The sequence below is a fragment of the Camellia sinensis genome, chromosome 7 (assembly GCF_055761805.1).
Source record: "Camellia sinensis isolate YWXY chromosome 7, ASM5576180v1, whole genome shotgun sequence".
Classification (NCBI taxonomy): Eukaryota; Viridiplantae; Streptophyta; class Magnoliopsida; order Ericales; family Theaceae; genus Camellia; species Camellia sinensis.
In genome coordinates, this window is record NC_138967.1 from 30,591,810 (window position 1) to 30,609,671 (window position 17,862).

General features: G+C 31.9%; 1 protein-coding gene across 1 annotated transcript; it reads right to left on the reverse strand.

Moving 5' to 3' along the window:
• Positions 1-1,933: 1,933 nt before the first annotated feature.
• Positions 1,934-4,279, reverse strand: LOC114316638 (protein PSK SIMULATOR 1). Its single transcript, XM_028263332.2, has one exon. The coding sequence runs from the start codon at positions 3,919-3,921 to the stop codon at positions 2,188-2,190; it is 1,734 nt and encodes a 577-aa protein (XP_028119133.2). The 5' UTR covers positions 3,922-4,279; the 3' UTR covers positions 1,934-2,187.
• Between the last annotated feature and the right edge of the window lie 13,583 nt (positions 4,280-17,862).

Consider the following 17,862-nt stretch of genomic DNA (forward strand, 5'->3'; position numbering starts at 1 on the left):
ATAGTGAATAATAAAAAATAAAAGTTAATTAAAAAAGTTACTCCACAGTTTATTTAACAAACACTACTCAACAATTTAAATTAATAATCTAACAACTATACCAAACAGATTAACAGCTTCTGATTAAAGTCATAATTTATAATCTGTTAAGTTATAATTTATAATCTGTTTTAACACTTACACCAAACAGGACCATAGGTGTGACCCATATAGCTTAAGGCTTGATAAGGTTGAAAGACCGCCTGGGTTGCAACCCAATGGACCCAATGATAGTAGCTGTAAGGGTACCGAGCCCACTTCATTCCACCTGATGAAATTATAGAGAAAGATAAATATATGGAGTGTTAATGAACAAGATACAATGAGCTCCTTTATACAGGAAAGAATACACATGCTAAATATGAAAGGAATTCAAATGGACGGTTGCACCATTTCATTCAAATGGAGTCTATTTCAATTTATCACTGCTTTTATAAATTTTCCAACAAATACAATTGCAAGATTCAGCTGTTTTGCAAGGCTCCTTTCCACCCTTCACACTGTGCACACAGAAAAAAATATGAGGCCATGTTAGGGGTACTAACAGTGGAAAAGTTAAAGCACATTGAAATTGTATTAAACAGATTAAATTAGATCAAAGAAGCATACCTTCGTAAGTATTGGGATGATCAGCACAAACAGTTACAACTCAATTTGCAACCATGAAAATATATTCCAGTTGCATCTGAATAAATCGTTTGATGTTTTCGCAACTCAATCATAGATGATGGAATCATCAAAGCTTTTACCTTTCTGAACTGTCTGTAACCCATTAGAGGCCCGGGAAACAAAGAGAAGATGTGTATGAACGAGAATTTTGACATCTACCTATACCGTAATTCCAATCAACAGATTCATTGAACAGCTCTTGAATCATTGCTATTTAACTCGGACCTATTCTAAAAAAACCAAGGTACTTCGAATTCTTTGTTGACACAAGGATTTTAATGAACCTATTTGGGTTCTATATTTGTTCAAATACATTAAAGAACTAAGTTATTGGATGTTTAATCAAACAACAAAGGCAAGGATTAAATAGAGATGTTTAATTACAATCCTTGTACAACTGGAAGTCAAGAATATTTCCGGTAACAATTTGAAATAACTACTTCAACCTTAAATTTGAATCCATTCTTAATAAGCAACTTAAATACTTCCATATATATCATTGATATCTAAATATGAGTTATAAAATATAATGTTGAGGCACAATCCTTACATAATTAAATTCAAATTCATGAATCCAAATGCAACCTTCAAGAATAATTGAAATTAATACAGATGCATAGCAAGAACAACAATGTTTAATAGAAGCAATATAAATATAGGTGTGAGTTCAATAAACAGGGACCTCTGTTTTGGCCTGTACTCTGTTGTTAAGTTGATATCAATATTCATGGAGATCTAAGAATACCAACTACTATTATCACTATTATTGGGACTGCCAGAGTCAGGCTTTCCACCTAAAACACATGGAATTTCTTAGGTATCCCTAATGTATATAGCATCTCCAATTTCAAGTTCTGATTTTTACATCCCATTGAACAACCCTCTGTTTGTTGCTGTACAAGTATCAGGAGATAAGGAAGCTACCAAAATCTTTTTAGGTACCACTATCACAAGAAAGTCCACTAAAACTTCATATATATATTATATTTTGTTTGTCCTCTATTAATCATTTGCAATAGGCAGGGAATCTTCATCAAGAAGAATAGTTAAATTCAAGTTTCAGCATCCCCAGTGAACCATACTTTCATTGAAAACTCTAGATTTATTAGGCAACCTCAAATTCAATGACAACTTAAAATTCAAGCATCAGACAATACAATAATGCACATAGAATTGAAGAGAGGAAAAAAAATTATTGTCTACCAACATTATATGCCATCCTAAAGAATAAAAATACTTCATTTTCATTAAAATAAGTGGAATTATGTACATTAGAAGTCAATTTTCCATACCTTGCAATATACTACAAAAACAACAGCATTTACAAAAATAGAGGTCTCCATTATGCAAAAAGCTCTGATATTCACAATGTATTCAATTATCATCTGTTTTGTCTTCATACAAGTATCAGGAGCTATGGAAACTACCAACATCTTCAGATATTATCCTCCTACAATGCAATCAATGAAAATAAGAGGCTCAGTAGTGCACTTGCCAATCCACACAGTCATCTAAGTCGAAACTGCTTGCACAATCCATTAATGCATTTTGCTGCCGCTCATATCGGCATACATAATTTAACCCAACTAGAAGTTCACAGATCGCTGCCTCGGTCTTTTCTCTATCAGCAAAATATATAGTCTGCAACAGAAGGACATTTGTTCGCGAAACAACCTGTTGTTGCTCAAAATTACGCTCACTTTGCCACCTGATCATGTTATGTGCCAATGGAGCAAGCCACCTCAGCATCTCATCAAGCTTCTCTTTCCAATCAAGAGCAACAGGAGCATCGTATATTGCTAACTCTTTGACACAAGATTTTAAACTAGACTTCAAAGACATCCTTAAACTTGTCGGCAACATCTGATACAGATTGTCCCTAGCTTCCTCCCCAACTAAATGTGGGTATTCAAGCAATTTCTCTATGACAATTATGACATTCGCATAATGCAAGGCTAGAGCAGAGCCACCAACAGTGGAAGGAGGAGCGTACAATGCTAGCCTACTCTTGGGGCCAAATCGAGAGCCATTTATCACACTACACTTGGCTTGAATTTGATCACCACTTTGAGGCCAAGTAAAGCAACCTGAATGATTTGGGTTTTCTCTCTTCACACCACTTGAAACACTGCAAGAAGCCGAGATTTCACTTGATCGATCATCATGACCAACACCCTCCTCCTCTTCATCATCTACTTTAGAAACTGAGCTGCTCAAACTAAGGCATGTCATGAATAGCCTCCCGGGGCCAGTCCCACACGCAAAATTGGAATCTTCGGAACGAAACAATGGTACTTCACCTTTAGGCCTAATATCTGTCCCCCTTCTCTCCACCACATCTATCTCAATCGAACCCGAATGATTATAACCATTACTCTTGCTCAAAACTGGTCTTAATCGATCAGAATTCACCTGAAAACTGCGATGGGTATCAATTTGACCAGATTTCTCCCCACATTCATTGCCTCCATAATTAAACTCCCTACCCAAAACAGCATCACCAAAGACCAAACAAATCCTTAGATAAATTGTACACAAAGTTCTTGCCAACAACTCCACAATCTTATCATATGTCTGGTTCCAAAGCGAAACATCCTTGAGATGCTTCACGTCCTGGTTCTGCCAGATCAATTTCTGCTCAAAAGCCTTTCGTCTCTCTTCGTGTTGATTGTTCTGAAACTTCTTTTTTGCCTGTTCTAATTCATTCAAAACCCGCAATTCAGAGTAGAGATTGGCAGTCGAATTCACATACTTCTCCATCTTCCTCACCATCCCATCCATGTCCTTCACCAAAAACCCCAATTCCTTCACATCTATAGCTCCACAAACTATATCCCCATAAACATGCTCGAACCCTTGAAGCGCCGGAACCAAACACTTCTTCCCCAATCTCGACACAGCTCCAGCGACCCTGTTCAGGTCGTCGACCTTCTCGGCTAGGGCTAGCTCGAGTAGATAAGTCTCGTCCGATGAGACTAGATTTCTGACTCCATATGAATTCATTGAGATCTCGGTTTTGAGCTTGGAGATGGAGTGATGGGTCAGTGATTTGTGGAGGTGAATGGTTTTGGACATCACGTTCGCGACTTCGAATGAGAGAATTCCGATTTTCTCAATGTGTTGTTGGTTTTTGGGTGTTCGTTTCTTGGAAGAGTGCTTCAGATTGGTGGTTGCTTGGTTACCCATTTTTCGAATCCAAGGCTCGGCCACCATTGCTGAATTTGATGGTGATCTGATGAGAAGTTTCTCAGTTCTGGAAAAAGGGTTTTGCTAAAATGTTACAATTTGGAGGAGGATTGTCGAGTGGTCATCGATTTTGTGCTGAAGAAAGTTGGAGCAGCTCTCAAATGCGCGTGTTCTTCAGAGGGAAAGCTGCAACAGTGTTGCATTTTAGCAGGCGTGGAGAGAGAGAGAGAGAGAGAGAGAGGAGGGAATTGTGTGAGAGCCTGAGACTCTGCTCTCTCTCTATCATTTGTAATGATTTTTTCAAAAGAGGAGAGAGAGAGAGAGAGAGAGAGAGAGAGAGAGAGAGAGAGAGCGATGTTTGAGAATATTACATTTGCACCATTTCAAATTGAAAGTTTCATCTTTTGACCCTTATAAAAATCCTAAAATTTCTTCATCCTTGTCCCATTGTTTATTTATTTTTATTTTTTTTATCTCACTTGTCCCATTGTGTTTGAACAAAGATTTTATCAAAGTTTGAAAATTTTTCTTCAATCTTGTCCCACTTGTTTGAACAAGGATTTATTAAAGACTGAAAAAAGAATAGTACAACCTTCCATAGATGTTCCAAATGAAAATGTTTACGAATAGCAATAGTCATTTTGAATTATTTTGGAAAGATAATTAAAAGTTATTTTTCAATTTTGAATTTATTTTGAATTATTTTTTTTATTCTTTTACATATTTTTTAAAAAAAAAATTAAAAAATTAACTTTTAATAATCTTTTTAAAATAACCCTCTGTAATGTTTATGAATGGCAAAAGTCAATAACGATTGAGTAACATTGCCTCACACTAGATCAAGAGATGTTATGATTAAGTCACAATTATTATTTATGGTGTCTTGGTTGAGGTTTTTTCTAAAATTTTTTTGATAATCTAAATCGTTCATATTATAGAATTCGTTGAATAAATCATTTATGGGAGAAATCAAATTAATTGGAAATTTATAGTTTTATAACAAGAAGACATTTGTTTTTTAAAAAATAAACCGTTAACAAAATCTTGATAATTTTTGTAAAACAATTTAAATCTGATTATGGAATTGAGGATTTTTGATTAATTTGATTTTTCATTTGAATGATATAGTTGATAAATTTTACAACATAAACCATTTAAATTATCAAAAAAGACTTGAAAAAACCCCAGCAAAATACCACAGATCCCTGCTAGATCCCCGATTCCACGGAGGCCTTTGCGAGTTACTTCAAATTGGAACTCCTATCCTATGTTTGCTTAAGGCTAGTTTGGTAAGCCTAAAATAATTTAAAAAGTCAAAAAGTTATTTAAAAAGTAAAAAAGTAATTACTATTTACAAATAAAAAATATTAAAAAAATATTTTATATATTTTTATAATACAAAAGTGTACTTAGATACTGTCAGCCGTACCTTTGAGACTTGCATGCCATTATACATTTTTTGGGTCAAAAAAAAATAAATACATATGTAAAGCCACAAAGTTTGATGGTAATGTTGGACCCTGGGGGCTCACTAAGGGTTTCGTTTTGATAATCTGAACCATTCAATATGTAGAACTCGTCGAGTAATATATGGCTGTAAACAATCACGTTGATCGGATATCATTAACTATATGATTAAATCAGTTTTATATAAACAAAACGAATGGTGTGATAATTAACTGTTGAAAAAAATTAATCCGATCATATAGCTATCGATATCCAATCAACGTGATTTTTTACAAGTATATAATACTCGACGAGTTGTACATATTGAACGGTTCAGATTATTAAAATAAGACCCATGGTGGCCCCCACGGACCGACCATCACTATCCAAATACTTTGCTCCGAATGAGGCAATTATTTTCTGTGTAAGACATGTTGGGACAGCAGGGCAGCCATACAACCACTCCACTTTCTTCCACTATATATTTTATTTATACAATTTTTTATTATACATTTTTTCATAAAAAGACAAAAAATTAACCCAAACATCCATTTTTTTTCCTCAACTTTTTAGTTCAAAAAGATAAAAAGTGCACTTATTTAGGACACCCCAAACAATCCTTTAATTTCTCTTGGGAGTAAAGTTAATAAATTAATTTATTAATTTATTTAGGACATATTATTTTTTTATATTTTTATATATTTTTTCATAATAAATTAAAAATTTAATTTATAAGTCATTTCTCAAAACAACTATCCATGCAAGTTCACAAAATCTTCTTCTACTTTTTCTTTACCTTTTTTATTGTTACTATTATTATTATTTTTGGTGACGGAAACCCACCGTGACAAAATAAAATCCTAAGGCTCCGTTTGAGAAGTGGGTTGACTTTTTGGTTTTGTGGCTATTTTAACCTGGGCTATTTTAGTTTGATTTGGGAAGGACTTTTTGACTTTTTGACTTTTTTTTGTGAGAGAGGATTGTAATGATTATGGGTTAAATTTGATGATTTATTTTTTGTGGCTAAAATAGCCTATTTTGTTTTTTGTGGTTATTTTAGCCAAAAAAGCTTGGCTTTTTTCTTCCCAAACGGAGCCAATGTATGCCAGCTCCCTACAATCATGCATCTGCAAAGTTGAGTAGGCTCGACCTTAAAACTTGTCAAGCTATCTCTAACGGCTCATCAAATGCATCACCAAATTTAAATTTGGTGAAAAAGATGTACTTTTTATGCTCCAATGGTTTCATCAAAACGATATCAAATTGAGAACGCCCTAAAATTTTTACCAAACTGAAGATGTCTTGTACCTTTCAGTAATTTACTGTGTATAGTCGTTGGATGTAAACCCACCGGACGATCGGTCGGACGTCCTCCCGGATGACCACCTCAAACAAAATTCTATAAAAATTTTACACTGAGAGGTCGACACAAAACTTGAAGTCTTTCACCTTCTTTAATGATTTAACAAAGTTAATGTATAAATTGTGCAAAACATAAAATCTAATGTTTTGACATCTAATTTCCCAATGGTCTAGCCATTGGCTTTCTAAAAAAATTATGCAAAACATAAACACTAATGTTTTGGCTAGTAGTCATTGGAAGTCATCATTCAGTGCAAGTCCTTGACATAGCAGTGATTCATCCCTACAAGAGGTTTATGAATAATGAATACACAGTCACAACAGCATTGGTTGCATATAAAGAGTAAGCTGTAGCATCTACTACATCCGGTCCCAAGTCATTTTCTTATTGTACATAACTCTTGTTCATTTATAAATCAGAAACCACAAACAACTGAATACATACATGCACACCCACCCACCCACACACACATAGAAAAGATATGCTAAAAGGGTATCAATTGGAGACCTACTTGGAAGAAGAAAAAAAAAAGTATTAAAGGGCATTCCATTTTTAAAAAAAAGTACCCAGGAATATTTGATTACAAATTAATCCAACCAATTTGGCAAAGCCTTATTCATTGTCTAGTCTCTTCTTGCTGGTCATCCTTCATTCTTAAGCAACTACAAAATTTAGTATAAAGTATAATTTTTTTCCCCTTTATATTATTATTTGATTTAGAACAAATTTGATGTCTAACAAAGGAATCTATGATACTAATGGGTATTAATAAATCTGGAATTGACCTTATGTTACCCATCAATTCCAGGTAAGGAAGTACATGTTGCCTATTGTCTTCTATAAGTCATCGCCTCAAACCAGGTCATTTCAACAAAAAAATTAAACACCACAACCCATCATTCGCACACAAGTATAGATCAGATCTCAAAAATCAAAGAAATCTTGAGAAATAGATAAAAACTAAGAAATGAAACTACAATTGACCTACAATATATATTTGATTTCTTTCATACTTTATAATGATGAGAATCTCGTCTACTGTGCTTTTTATTTATTATATTTTATAATCTAATTATGTTAGTTTCTAGCTTCAAAAATTACCTTTGAGGGTTTGCTAAACCTACTCCACAACCCAATGGTCACATGTTGTTGACTCAAATTAGGACATACACTTCAATTTTCAATAAGTATGTGGATTCATAAGGAAAGTGGAACTATATATATATATATATATTTTTTTTTTTTTTGCCTGAGAGTGGAACTATATTTAGGCATAGGAATACTGATGTATATTTTTGCAACACATATGTTGGAACTGGTGAGTGCTGCACTTCTTTTACTCTTTTCATACTCTAGTTTGTTCTTGAATGGTGAAAAAATGTTTGATTAAAAATCGTTATGGATTCAAAAAGTTTTAAAAAAAAGACCAAAAAACACAAAAAACATAAAAAGTGGACACTAACTCTTTAGAACTCTAGTTGTTGAGCCACCATTAAATGATCCTTTGTGCTGTGACCATCAAAACTTATGACTTCTTTCTTGGCAAAAAAAAAAAAATCAACAAAAATTGCCATGGAAAGGAAGAGGAGGGGACCATTTTCTACATTAGATAAGGCTTAGAAGTGGCTCCATCATTAGGCCAATTAGATTGTCATCTAAAGTCCACAAGAAAAAAAAAATATTATTACTAAAAATTCTAATTTTTTTAAAACTTAATTAGAAAAGGTCTTATTTTAATATCTAGTCTAAAACCTTCAATAATCTTAAGCCGCTACTGACAAGCCTTATAACTTGCTGCAAATTTTTTTCAAAGTACTATATACAAGCACTGAGAAGACATTTATTTGGAACAAATGACAAGCTTCTTTAATATGCAATGAAAATTAACAAGCTAATGTGGGACACTAATTGTAGAGTATATAATCATGTTTTCAAAACACTACTTCACAAAAACAACTTCCTTTAAATTTGGATTTAAAAATCATGGCTTTAAATTTTTTTACAAAATGGTATTTGAAATCGTGTTTTAGACATATGATTTCATAACAAATCATGCATTTGGTAAATACATTTAAAAGAATAAACGACTCAATAACTTCAATAGTCGTGCGCTTTTGGAAAAAAACTAATAATTCAAGAGGTTGTCATGGTCAGTACAAATGGCCCGTAATTAAATTTGTAAATTTTGATTGTTAATGCTAAGGACACTTGAGGAAAACAAGTATATATATATATTGAACCTAACAACATGCATCCCAACCTAATAATTTCCATGGCAACCAAGATGCATTAAAGGTTAGTTATTACAACACTACATTTCTTAAGGATATGGGATCGTCTATTCAAATCTCTCCTATCTCAAAATCTCTCTTCATCACACGTTCATGTTAAAGAGATTTATCATACAATCTTGAGACAAAGTATCCATGAATTAATTATATCTCTTTCAAGGTTTTAAATTCTAATGGAGAACTATGGGATGATTTGTTAAATATAATGAAATATTAGAAAAAGACATTTAGAGATGGAAACATGTATGACTAAACTATGGGGAGATTTTGTCAATAAGTAACCATAGTGGAGTGGGTTGTTTTTTATTATTATTTTTATTTTATAATGATCCATCTTTCTTGATACATGCACGGAAGAGATCCATAGACAAGAACATAATGACAAAATGAGAGAAGTGATACACTTTGGTGCTTTGGATTAGATGTTGTAAGGAGAACTCCAAAACATGGTCATGTGCATTACAATAATAAGAAGAAGAAGAAGAAGGAAAAAAGAAATGGTATATCAACCACTATGTATGTACATCTCTAGTGGTTTGGATTGGGATAAAGGACAGCAAAATATTTAGGCTCCTTTGTTTTGCAAAAGAAGAAAAAAATGATTAGATTAAAAAACATAAAGGATTCAACATGTCTAGTTTCGTTTATCAATCTCATGTTTGTTTGGCCGAATACCACAAATATAGAATTATTAATACAGGATTCATAGAATAAGTTATGCCACACCTTCCTTGATATAATTAATTACCCCTTCAAATTATTTTCCCTCTAACAAAAAAATAAAAATAAAAATTAATCGACTAAATTTTAATTCATTCTTTATCTCAGTTTAAAAAAAAAAAAAAATTCATCTACATCTCACAGCATCATGGTTTTAAATAGCAATATTTAGATATATATCGATATTGGTCATATGATTATATATGAGTTATTATCAGACAATATCAACTGATATATTAATAAATAATGGTATTGAAAGGCCAAAATTACATTACATAACAACCGGTACTATATATAACGGTTGATATTTAATACCATGCATAGTATATATATAAAAATGAGATATGTTATATTATCTTGCATAACAAACGTGGCCTTACATCAAGTGAAAAGGCAAGAGAGCAATGATATAGACTACTAAAAGTGGTGCTCTAAAGCAACCACTAATGACGTGACATCTACTTTTTTTAAAAAAAATAATAAATAAAAAAATAGACACAACAATATTGTGACAGTAGGTGAGACCCACTACCACATTAGTGATGGCACTAATTAGTACTCTCACTCATTTTCTAAAGACAAAAATGTGAAGGCACGCATGATGTCAAGTACATTGGAATTGTAAGGTACAGATTGGGTACCTGTACACCAATAGGAGCTCAAGGGAGGTATAAAGCGACCCTAATTTCTTGGTTGAGAAGTCAATATGGAAGATGGAGTTAAAGCGACCACTTGGCATTAGCTCATCCTTGATTGACCTTCCATTACTGTGCATTTATTGCTTATAATATTTAGGTAAACTCCTACTCAACCAAAGAGTTGAAAAAAATATAAATCAGGACCATTTAAGGATGGTTTGGAATGATTTAAATAAGTGTATTTTTTAATTTTTTATAAAATATGAGTTGAATTTGAAATGATGTGCTAAAGATGTGATGTAACTTAAATAAGATGATATAATTTAAATAAGATACTGACTTTCTAATTTTTTAACTTTTTAAAATTATGACAAATAACACCTTAGTGCTTGTTGATATGGCCTAACTTTTATTGGGACTTCTTAAACTTGAAGAGTATATATGGATATTTTCTTCAAGTTTCATTCCATGGATCCACTCCATTTCCATTTTGTTTTGTTGAAAAGGACCCTTTTCCCCTCCCCAAATATCAAATTTTATATACAAATGAAAATTATTAATTTTAATAAAAATATCAGTTAATTACAATCAATAGAATTTAACCCACAAGTTGTTGCGCCTCCATTTTGACTCAACTTTTTTTTAATGAAAATAAGACAAAAGATTTTTTTTTTTTTTTTTTTAATCAAGCAAGAGTAAGGATTTTATTGATGCAAATCAAAAGTATATAAGGAGTATAACCCTATTACATTAATAACAATAAAAAGACATAGGCACACCCAGAGTATCATTGTGATGTTAAAGCTTTTGTGATGTTGAAAATAAGTGAAAACAGATTTTTTTATTCCTAAAATTTTAAAATTTGTTTTCATTTTTTGAGAAACAAAAAATATTCCCAAATGTATTTTTATTTCTAAATAAATTACGAAAAAAAATTAAATGAAAAAAAACATTATCAAAGAAACTCATAACTATTTGATATGTGTCACATAATTACAGATAGTAACATGCCACTAACCAACTTGCATTTAGAATATAACTGGCATTTAGTTATGCCCAGTAATACTACAAATTATTCAAAAAATAAATCAATGATCTATATCATATCTCATTAATTTTAATTCTATATTCAATGGTCCACACAGTCACTTTCAGGGTAAGATTTTTTTTTTTTTTTTTATGATTTATAGCATTTTTATAAAACAATACTTGTTATTTGTGAGTGGAAAAGATGCGTCAAGGGAATAAAAAGCAAGTTGGAATTTGGTAGGTATTTCAACCAATTTTCCCGCCAATTTGCATGTAATTTTGTGCTTGGATTCACTCTCTTTTGTGGAGAATATATTGGAAGGCTATTGGAACTGCCCCCACATGGTTTTGGCTGATTTTATTACACAAATTTCTAACCATGTCACTTTCATTGAGAGGGTGCTTTTGTTTTCTTTGTTTTTGTTGTTTTAGGTTTAGCCTTAAGTAAATTTACACACTTGGGTTGATAACCAAGATCATCTAATAGTAATACTACGAAGTCAGACTTAATTATTCGAAAATTATTCAGAATTATCATCTATAATTCAGATTTATATTACATATGAACCCAACTCTACACAAATTTAATCTCTACCACACAATTCACTCAGAAAAATCTGGATGGACAAGTTTGGATCCCAGACTTATTGATATATTAATAACAATACAACAACCAATCAAAAAATTTAGTGTGCCTTATGTAGACGAGTACTTGTGTTCATGGATTGATCATCCAACAACCTTCTGTTCAAAAAGTAAAGCTTTGTAATTAAATAACGTTTATGTGAGATTAGGTAAAAAGGGGACAAAAAAATTATGTCATCAACTATTCTTTGCTTTGGATTTACTTTTGTTGCTTTTGATGGTAAAAGAAAGTTTTGTGAGGACCAACTTAAAACAATATGAAAAATGACTTGGACCCCCAGCTGGGGGTGCTGGGGGTCGGCTCTTATTGGACAAAAAAAATTGTTTTTTTTTTTTTTTTGATTTTCGGCCAATCCCAGTGCGACACGTCACTGGGAGTTGTCAGTGGGGGTCACCCCACTGGGGGTCTGTAGCATGGCCGAAACTATATACATCTTCTATTTTTACAAGCAAAAGTAACAACCAATTAATTCATTTCATGCTATACTTTATATAGCATCATGAGGCATATGTTGGAGTGAAGGTCACGAGGAATAAGATGTACGCAATTTTATTTTCATTTTTTAAGAGATTGTTTTCATATATGATGCATTATTTAAGATTGGAGAAGTCCTGAATACTTAATAATGTTTTTTGAATTATAACAAGCTTTTATTGCCCAAAATAAGTAAATAAATAGCCAACTGAAAGAGAAATAAAGAAATAAAAACAAGAAAGCATAACATATTTCCATGGATTGAAAGAGCAACAGAAGTGAAGTTAACACTACCAAAACTTCATTGTCATCAAGTTGGACTGCTTGGAAAAAATGAATTAAAGTAGGAGAGAGATAACATACTCATGAAAAGTCTAAAGAAAGCATTACAAACACTAAACACTTTCATAATTATTATTATTATTAACAATCTGCCTAAAAGTAGAATGGATTTATCATGCGTAGTGTTTTGTCAAAGGTTTAGAAAGAAAGAGTCCACTCATTATAATTTTTTACATTCATAACGAAACTTGTTCATTTTTCTTTGTTCATAGACTTAAGCTTATATATAATCAAACTATATTAATTCTTGTATTCTTATTTTGTTTTAACTTTTTTTCATCTTGGCTTTTGTTGCAACATACTTTGAAGAGTATTTTCTCTTTTATGGGCTTTCATAAGAGTGGGTCTATAAATGCTAAGTTATGTTACAAAAATATTAAAAATGTACATGTAAACACGATAGAAGTCACACCAAAGATGAAATAATAAAAATACAAACAAATGGGAATAATTTTAGTGGGCTTACGATATTGTATATACATTTGTAGTATTTTTTGGGAAACAAATTCTCTCCAATCTAAAATCTAGATTGAATGGTGTTATTCAGGTCATGGGTCTTATTTTGATAATCCAACTATTCATTTTGTAGTATTCTTCATGTATATTATCCACACAAAAAAATTAAGCCAATTTGATAATTGTAGCCTATTCAACTTATCGCGTTTGTCTATAAAAAAAAATAAGTGTAAAATATTTTTTGAAAATAAACCCTCTATTATTTTTTTTAACAAATATAATAAAATGAAAATATTACAATTATCAAATTGATTTAATTTTTTCATTAATGATATACATGAAGAACTGTAAAAGATAAATTATTCATATCATCAAAAGAAGACTTGTGGTGACTTCATGGACCCAAACAACATCTCCTATCCATAGAGAGAAGGCAACCTTATTTTTTATGACTCAATTATGTATACGTACACCTTCTCCTTCGGTGAAAACCAAAACCTTATAACTCATTTGATAATTCCTATATTGTTTTTCACAAAATCTCTGTTATTACAATTTACTTACTTGGAGTATGAAGGCAATAATGAACTACACAACATGGGCGAATTGTCCCAACCCGTAAAGCCCAAAAAGAGACTATAGTGAACCCAGTGGTTAGGTACTTGAAGCCCATTCACTAAGACTAGGGTTTGAACCCAGGCAACAACCAAAACCCCTTAAATTTGAACTTAAAAAAAATAAATAATAAAAACTAGATTAAATTACGAGCCTGTCCTTTGGATTGGAGTTATTATCCAATAAATCCTAAATGAGGTTTTTATTATATGTTAGTTATAAAAATCATGTTTTTTGTTGTTGAGGATCGTTGGAAAAGCGGTGAATTTATTTTGAGAGTCAGCGTGAGTTGAAAATTGTGGGTTAGTGGATTGGATTGTGAGGGTAAAAACGGAAACATATGCCTATTAATATGGAGCAAGACTTGTTGGTATGAAGTCCGCTCCATCGGACTGGCCCATAAATCCCCTAAAAACTAAGATAGCGTTTGGTAGAGTTTTGTAAATGTGATTTGAGAATATGAGTTCTATTTTGAGTTTGTGTGTTGGGGAATTATGATTTGAGTGTAGAAAATTTGTTTGGTTATGATTTTTAAATAGATTGTTGAAATGTGTTTTGAATATGTATTTTGAATTATGTTTTAAAAGTTTGATGTGACATGTAAAATAAGAAAATTTGTTTGGTAATGTGTTTTCAAAATAGTTTTCAAAATTTAATTCAATCAATAATTTATTTTGAGTGTACACAACTCTTATATCGATATCCGTATTTTTTATCAACAGTAATAACCAAACTATATTTAAAATACTGAAATTAAAAATTGTTTTTTTTTAATTAATTTTTTTCAGTAATTTTTGTTGAATAAATTTTTTTTTCAAATTTTTTTTCCATTTTAAAATAAATCTATGTCAATTATTTTGTGTCAATTAAATTTTTATATCAATTCATTTTTTACGCCTGTACAAACATCTTGTACAATACATTTTTAATTTTTGTTTTTAAATTTTGTTGAAGTCAATAACTTTTAAAAATACATATTAATAAAAATTAACATAAATACACTAAGTTTAATAGATTAAAATACAAATCATATCGTAAACCTTACAAAATATTATCAATTTTTTTCCTCATTTACTACACGTTATTAATTTATTAGGAAATGAGTACAAATCAGACAATTATTGAAGGACCATCAGCACGCTCATATAATTGAATTCACCTATAAATTTACTATTTTGTCCCTCTCTATTTACATGGGAAGTGAACAAAATATAAAGGGTAGTTTAGTAATTTCATGAACCTACTACCTATATACTGAGCCAAAAGAAAAGGGACATCATAGCTGTGTATATCAGTTCACATGCACTTTTCTGAAAAACATTATTAATATTATAAAAAAATAATACATAACAAATTAAAATATAAAAATAAAAAATAAAAAACCAAGCTTCAGCCTTGTTTTAAATTCTGATAAACCATTCTTTTAACCACACCATCTTCACCGTCTTTGATCCTGCTGAAGGAAGATTTCAACTTCACCGTCGAGTGGTCTCAGCTCCATCAAGAACATTAATTTCAATTACAGGTTAGTTTCGTATTACCTTCGCATCTCGTATTTTATTCAGACTACCTTTGGTATTAAAACACCAATAGCTTTCGAAGAAGAAGAGGAGCAGTAGCCTTCGACACGGTAAACTGGGTGGTCAACCGGCCGGTCATCCCATCCCAGTCGATTAGTTTTGTGGCTGCCGATCTGTTCATGTTTTTCATATCTGTCCCATCATATGTGTTTCATTTTTTTACACTAACATTATATTATTTTTTATATATTTTCTATACATTTTTGTACATCATACTATTTTCGATATAGTTTCCATACATTTTTCTCAATTCATGTTTTAATATATATTTTTTATATATTCTTCTTTCACTGTTGCAACTATCATGCCAAGAACAAAACGAGCCAGACCCGAACGTAGTGAATCCTCAAACCCTGTACAACATCAACCACAGCAACAACATCATGACAATTTAAATAATGATTTTTTATCGTATCATCATGAACAAGCCTATTCACATTTTATTAATCGACCAATTGTTACGGGGAGAAATGTAAGACTACTTTCTCAATATGACCCGCTCTTAGTTGGTAAATTAGATACAATGGGATGGCTACCTTTAACTAATTTACCAAATAAGGTATATCCCCGTATTGTACGATTATTTTATGTTCACTTGACAGCTGGTGACCAACAAAATGAACCGTTCAGTCTGACCTCCTATGTGAAAGGGAAAACAATCACACTCACTCTCCGTGCTTTCGCACAAATTATTGGAGTACAAACAGGAGATTTACAATGCTATTTTCAAAATGAGTCTGCCTTAGAACGAATGTTTAGTGATGTCACTCAGATCTGTACCACAATTTGTGACAACAAATTCAGTGGCACTAATTTACTAGCCAGACATTTAAAATCCCACCTTCGTATTCTTCATCGATGGATAGTTGAAAATGTCACTCCCAAAAAAGGCCATTATGATAGTGTTTCATGTTTTAATGTTTATTTGTTAAACTGTTTTGAAACTGGACAGAAATTAAATTTATGCTTCATATTACTCAAAGAAATTATGATTGCAAAACTCGATACTCTGTCTGGTCGGTCACTACCTTATGGAGCTTTGTTAACCACAATTTTCAAAGCGCATGATGTCAACCTTGAAGGGGAACAATATGTCAAAATCACTTCACCAATTTCTGAGTATATACTGACCCGAGGTGGTGGTGCTGACATATTGATGAGCTCTATTAATATTGAAAATGAACCAATACCCGATGAGGAAGAACCCAATGACAATGCCATGCCACCAAATGAACAACCCCATTACTGGACTGATTATTTGGCTGTGGAACAAGAACGGTACAATCAGCATGTACAATGGGAACAACAAATGGCTAATCAGCTCAATACATTGGGTACTCGGTTCAATGAATTTGCCGCTGCTCAAAACTCACTAATTTAATAATTTAACGAGTTTCGTATAGACTCAGGGAGACATGATGAAGTGACAAGGAACCGCATTGATCAGATTGACCATCGAGTCACTCAGCTGTACCATCACTATTACCCTCCACCGCCAACACCACCTGATAATGATGCTTAACTTGTTCAAAAATCAGTTTAAATGGTGAAACAGATGTAGTAGCTACATGTTTTTTTTTTTTCAATTTTTTTTTTGGTTATTTATTTTCTTATTTTGTTGTACTTCTTTTATTTTGTTACTTTGTTGTAAACTTTTGTATTCATGTCATGAATAACAAGTGTTTTTTTTTTTAATCATTTTAAAACAAGTTACAATGTTCTGACAATATTTACGAAAAGATTTCGCAAACAGAAAAATTATGGGCGTACAAAAATGAATATATGTGAACAAAATAAATGTCTAACAAATCCTTCATTTCAATGAAATGAATAAAAATTAAACAAATAAAAAATAATTTGTCTGTATCAATTAATACAAAAAATGAAATTAATGTTGTAAAATGAAATAAAACAAGTTTCAAGTAAATAATAAACCTTTTTTTTTTAAGTAAAAGGAAAAAAAAAAGTTAATATGAACAAAATTTTTTAAAAATAAGGTGTAAAAAGAAAAAAAAATTAAATTGATAAACCGAATTAATAACAAAACTTTCAAATTGTTTACTATTTAACAAAAAGTCAAAACCACAAATATGTCATGTACAAATATTTTTTCACAAAATTGAAAATAATAAATTGTAATTATTTTATTAATTTCAGTCATTATGAAACCTTTATTACATTACTTCACCCACCACCCAGGGCCCACCACCACCCACCTACCACCCACCACCACTCACCACCACTCACCTCCTACCACCCACAACCACCTACCACCCACCACCACTACCACTCACCACCCACCACCACCTACCACCCACCACCACTCACCACCACCCACCACCTACCACCTGCCACCAACCACCACCTA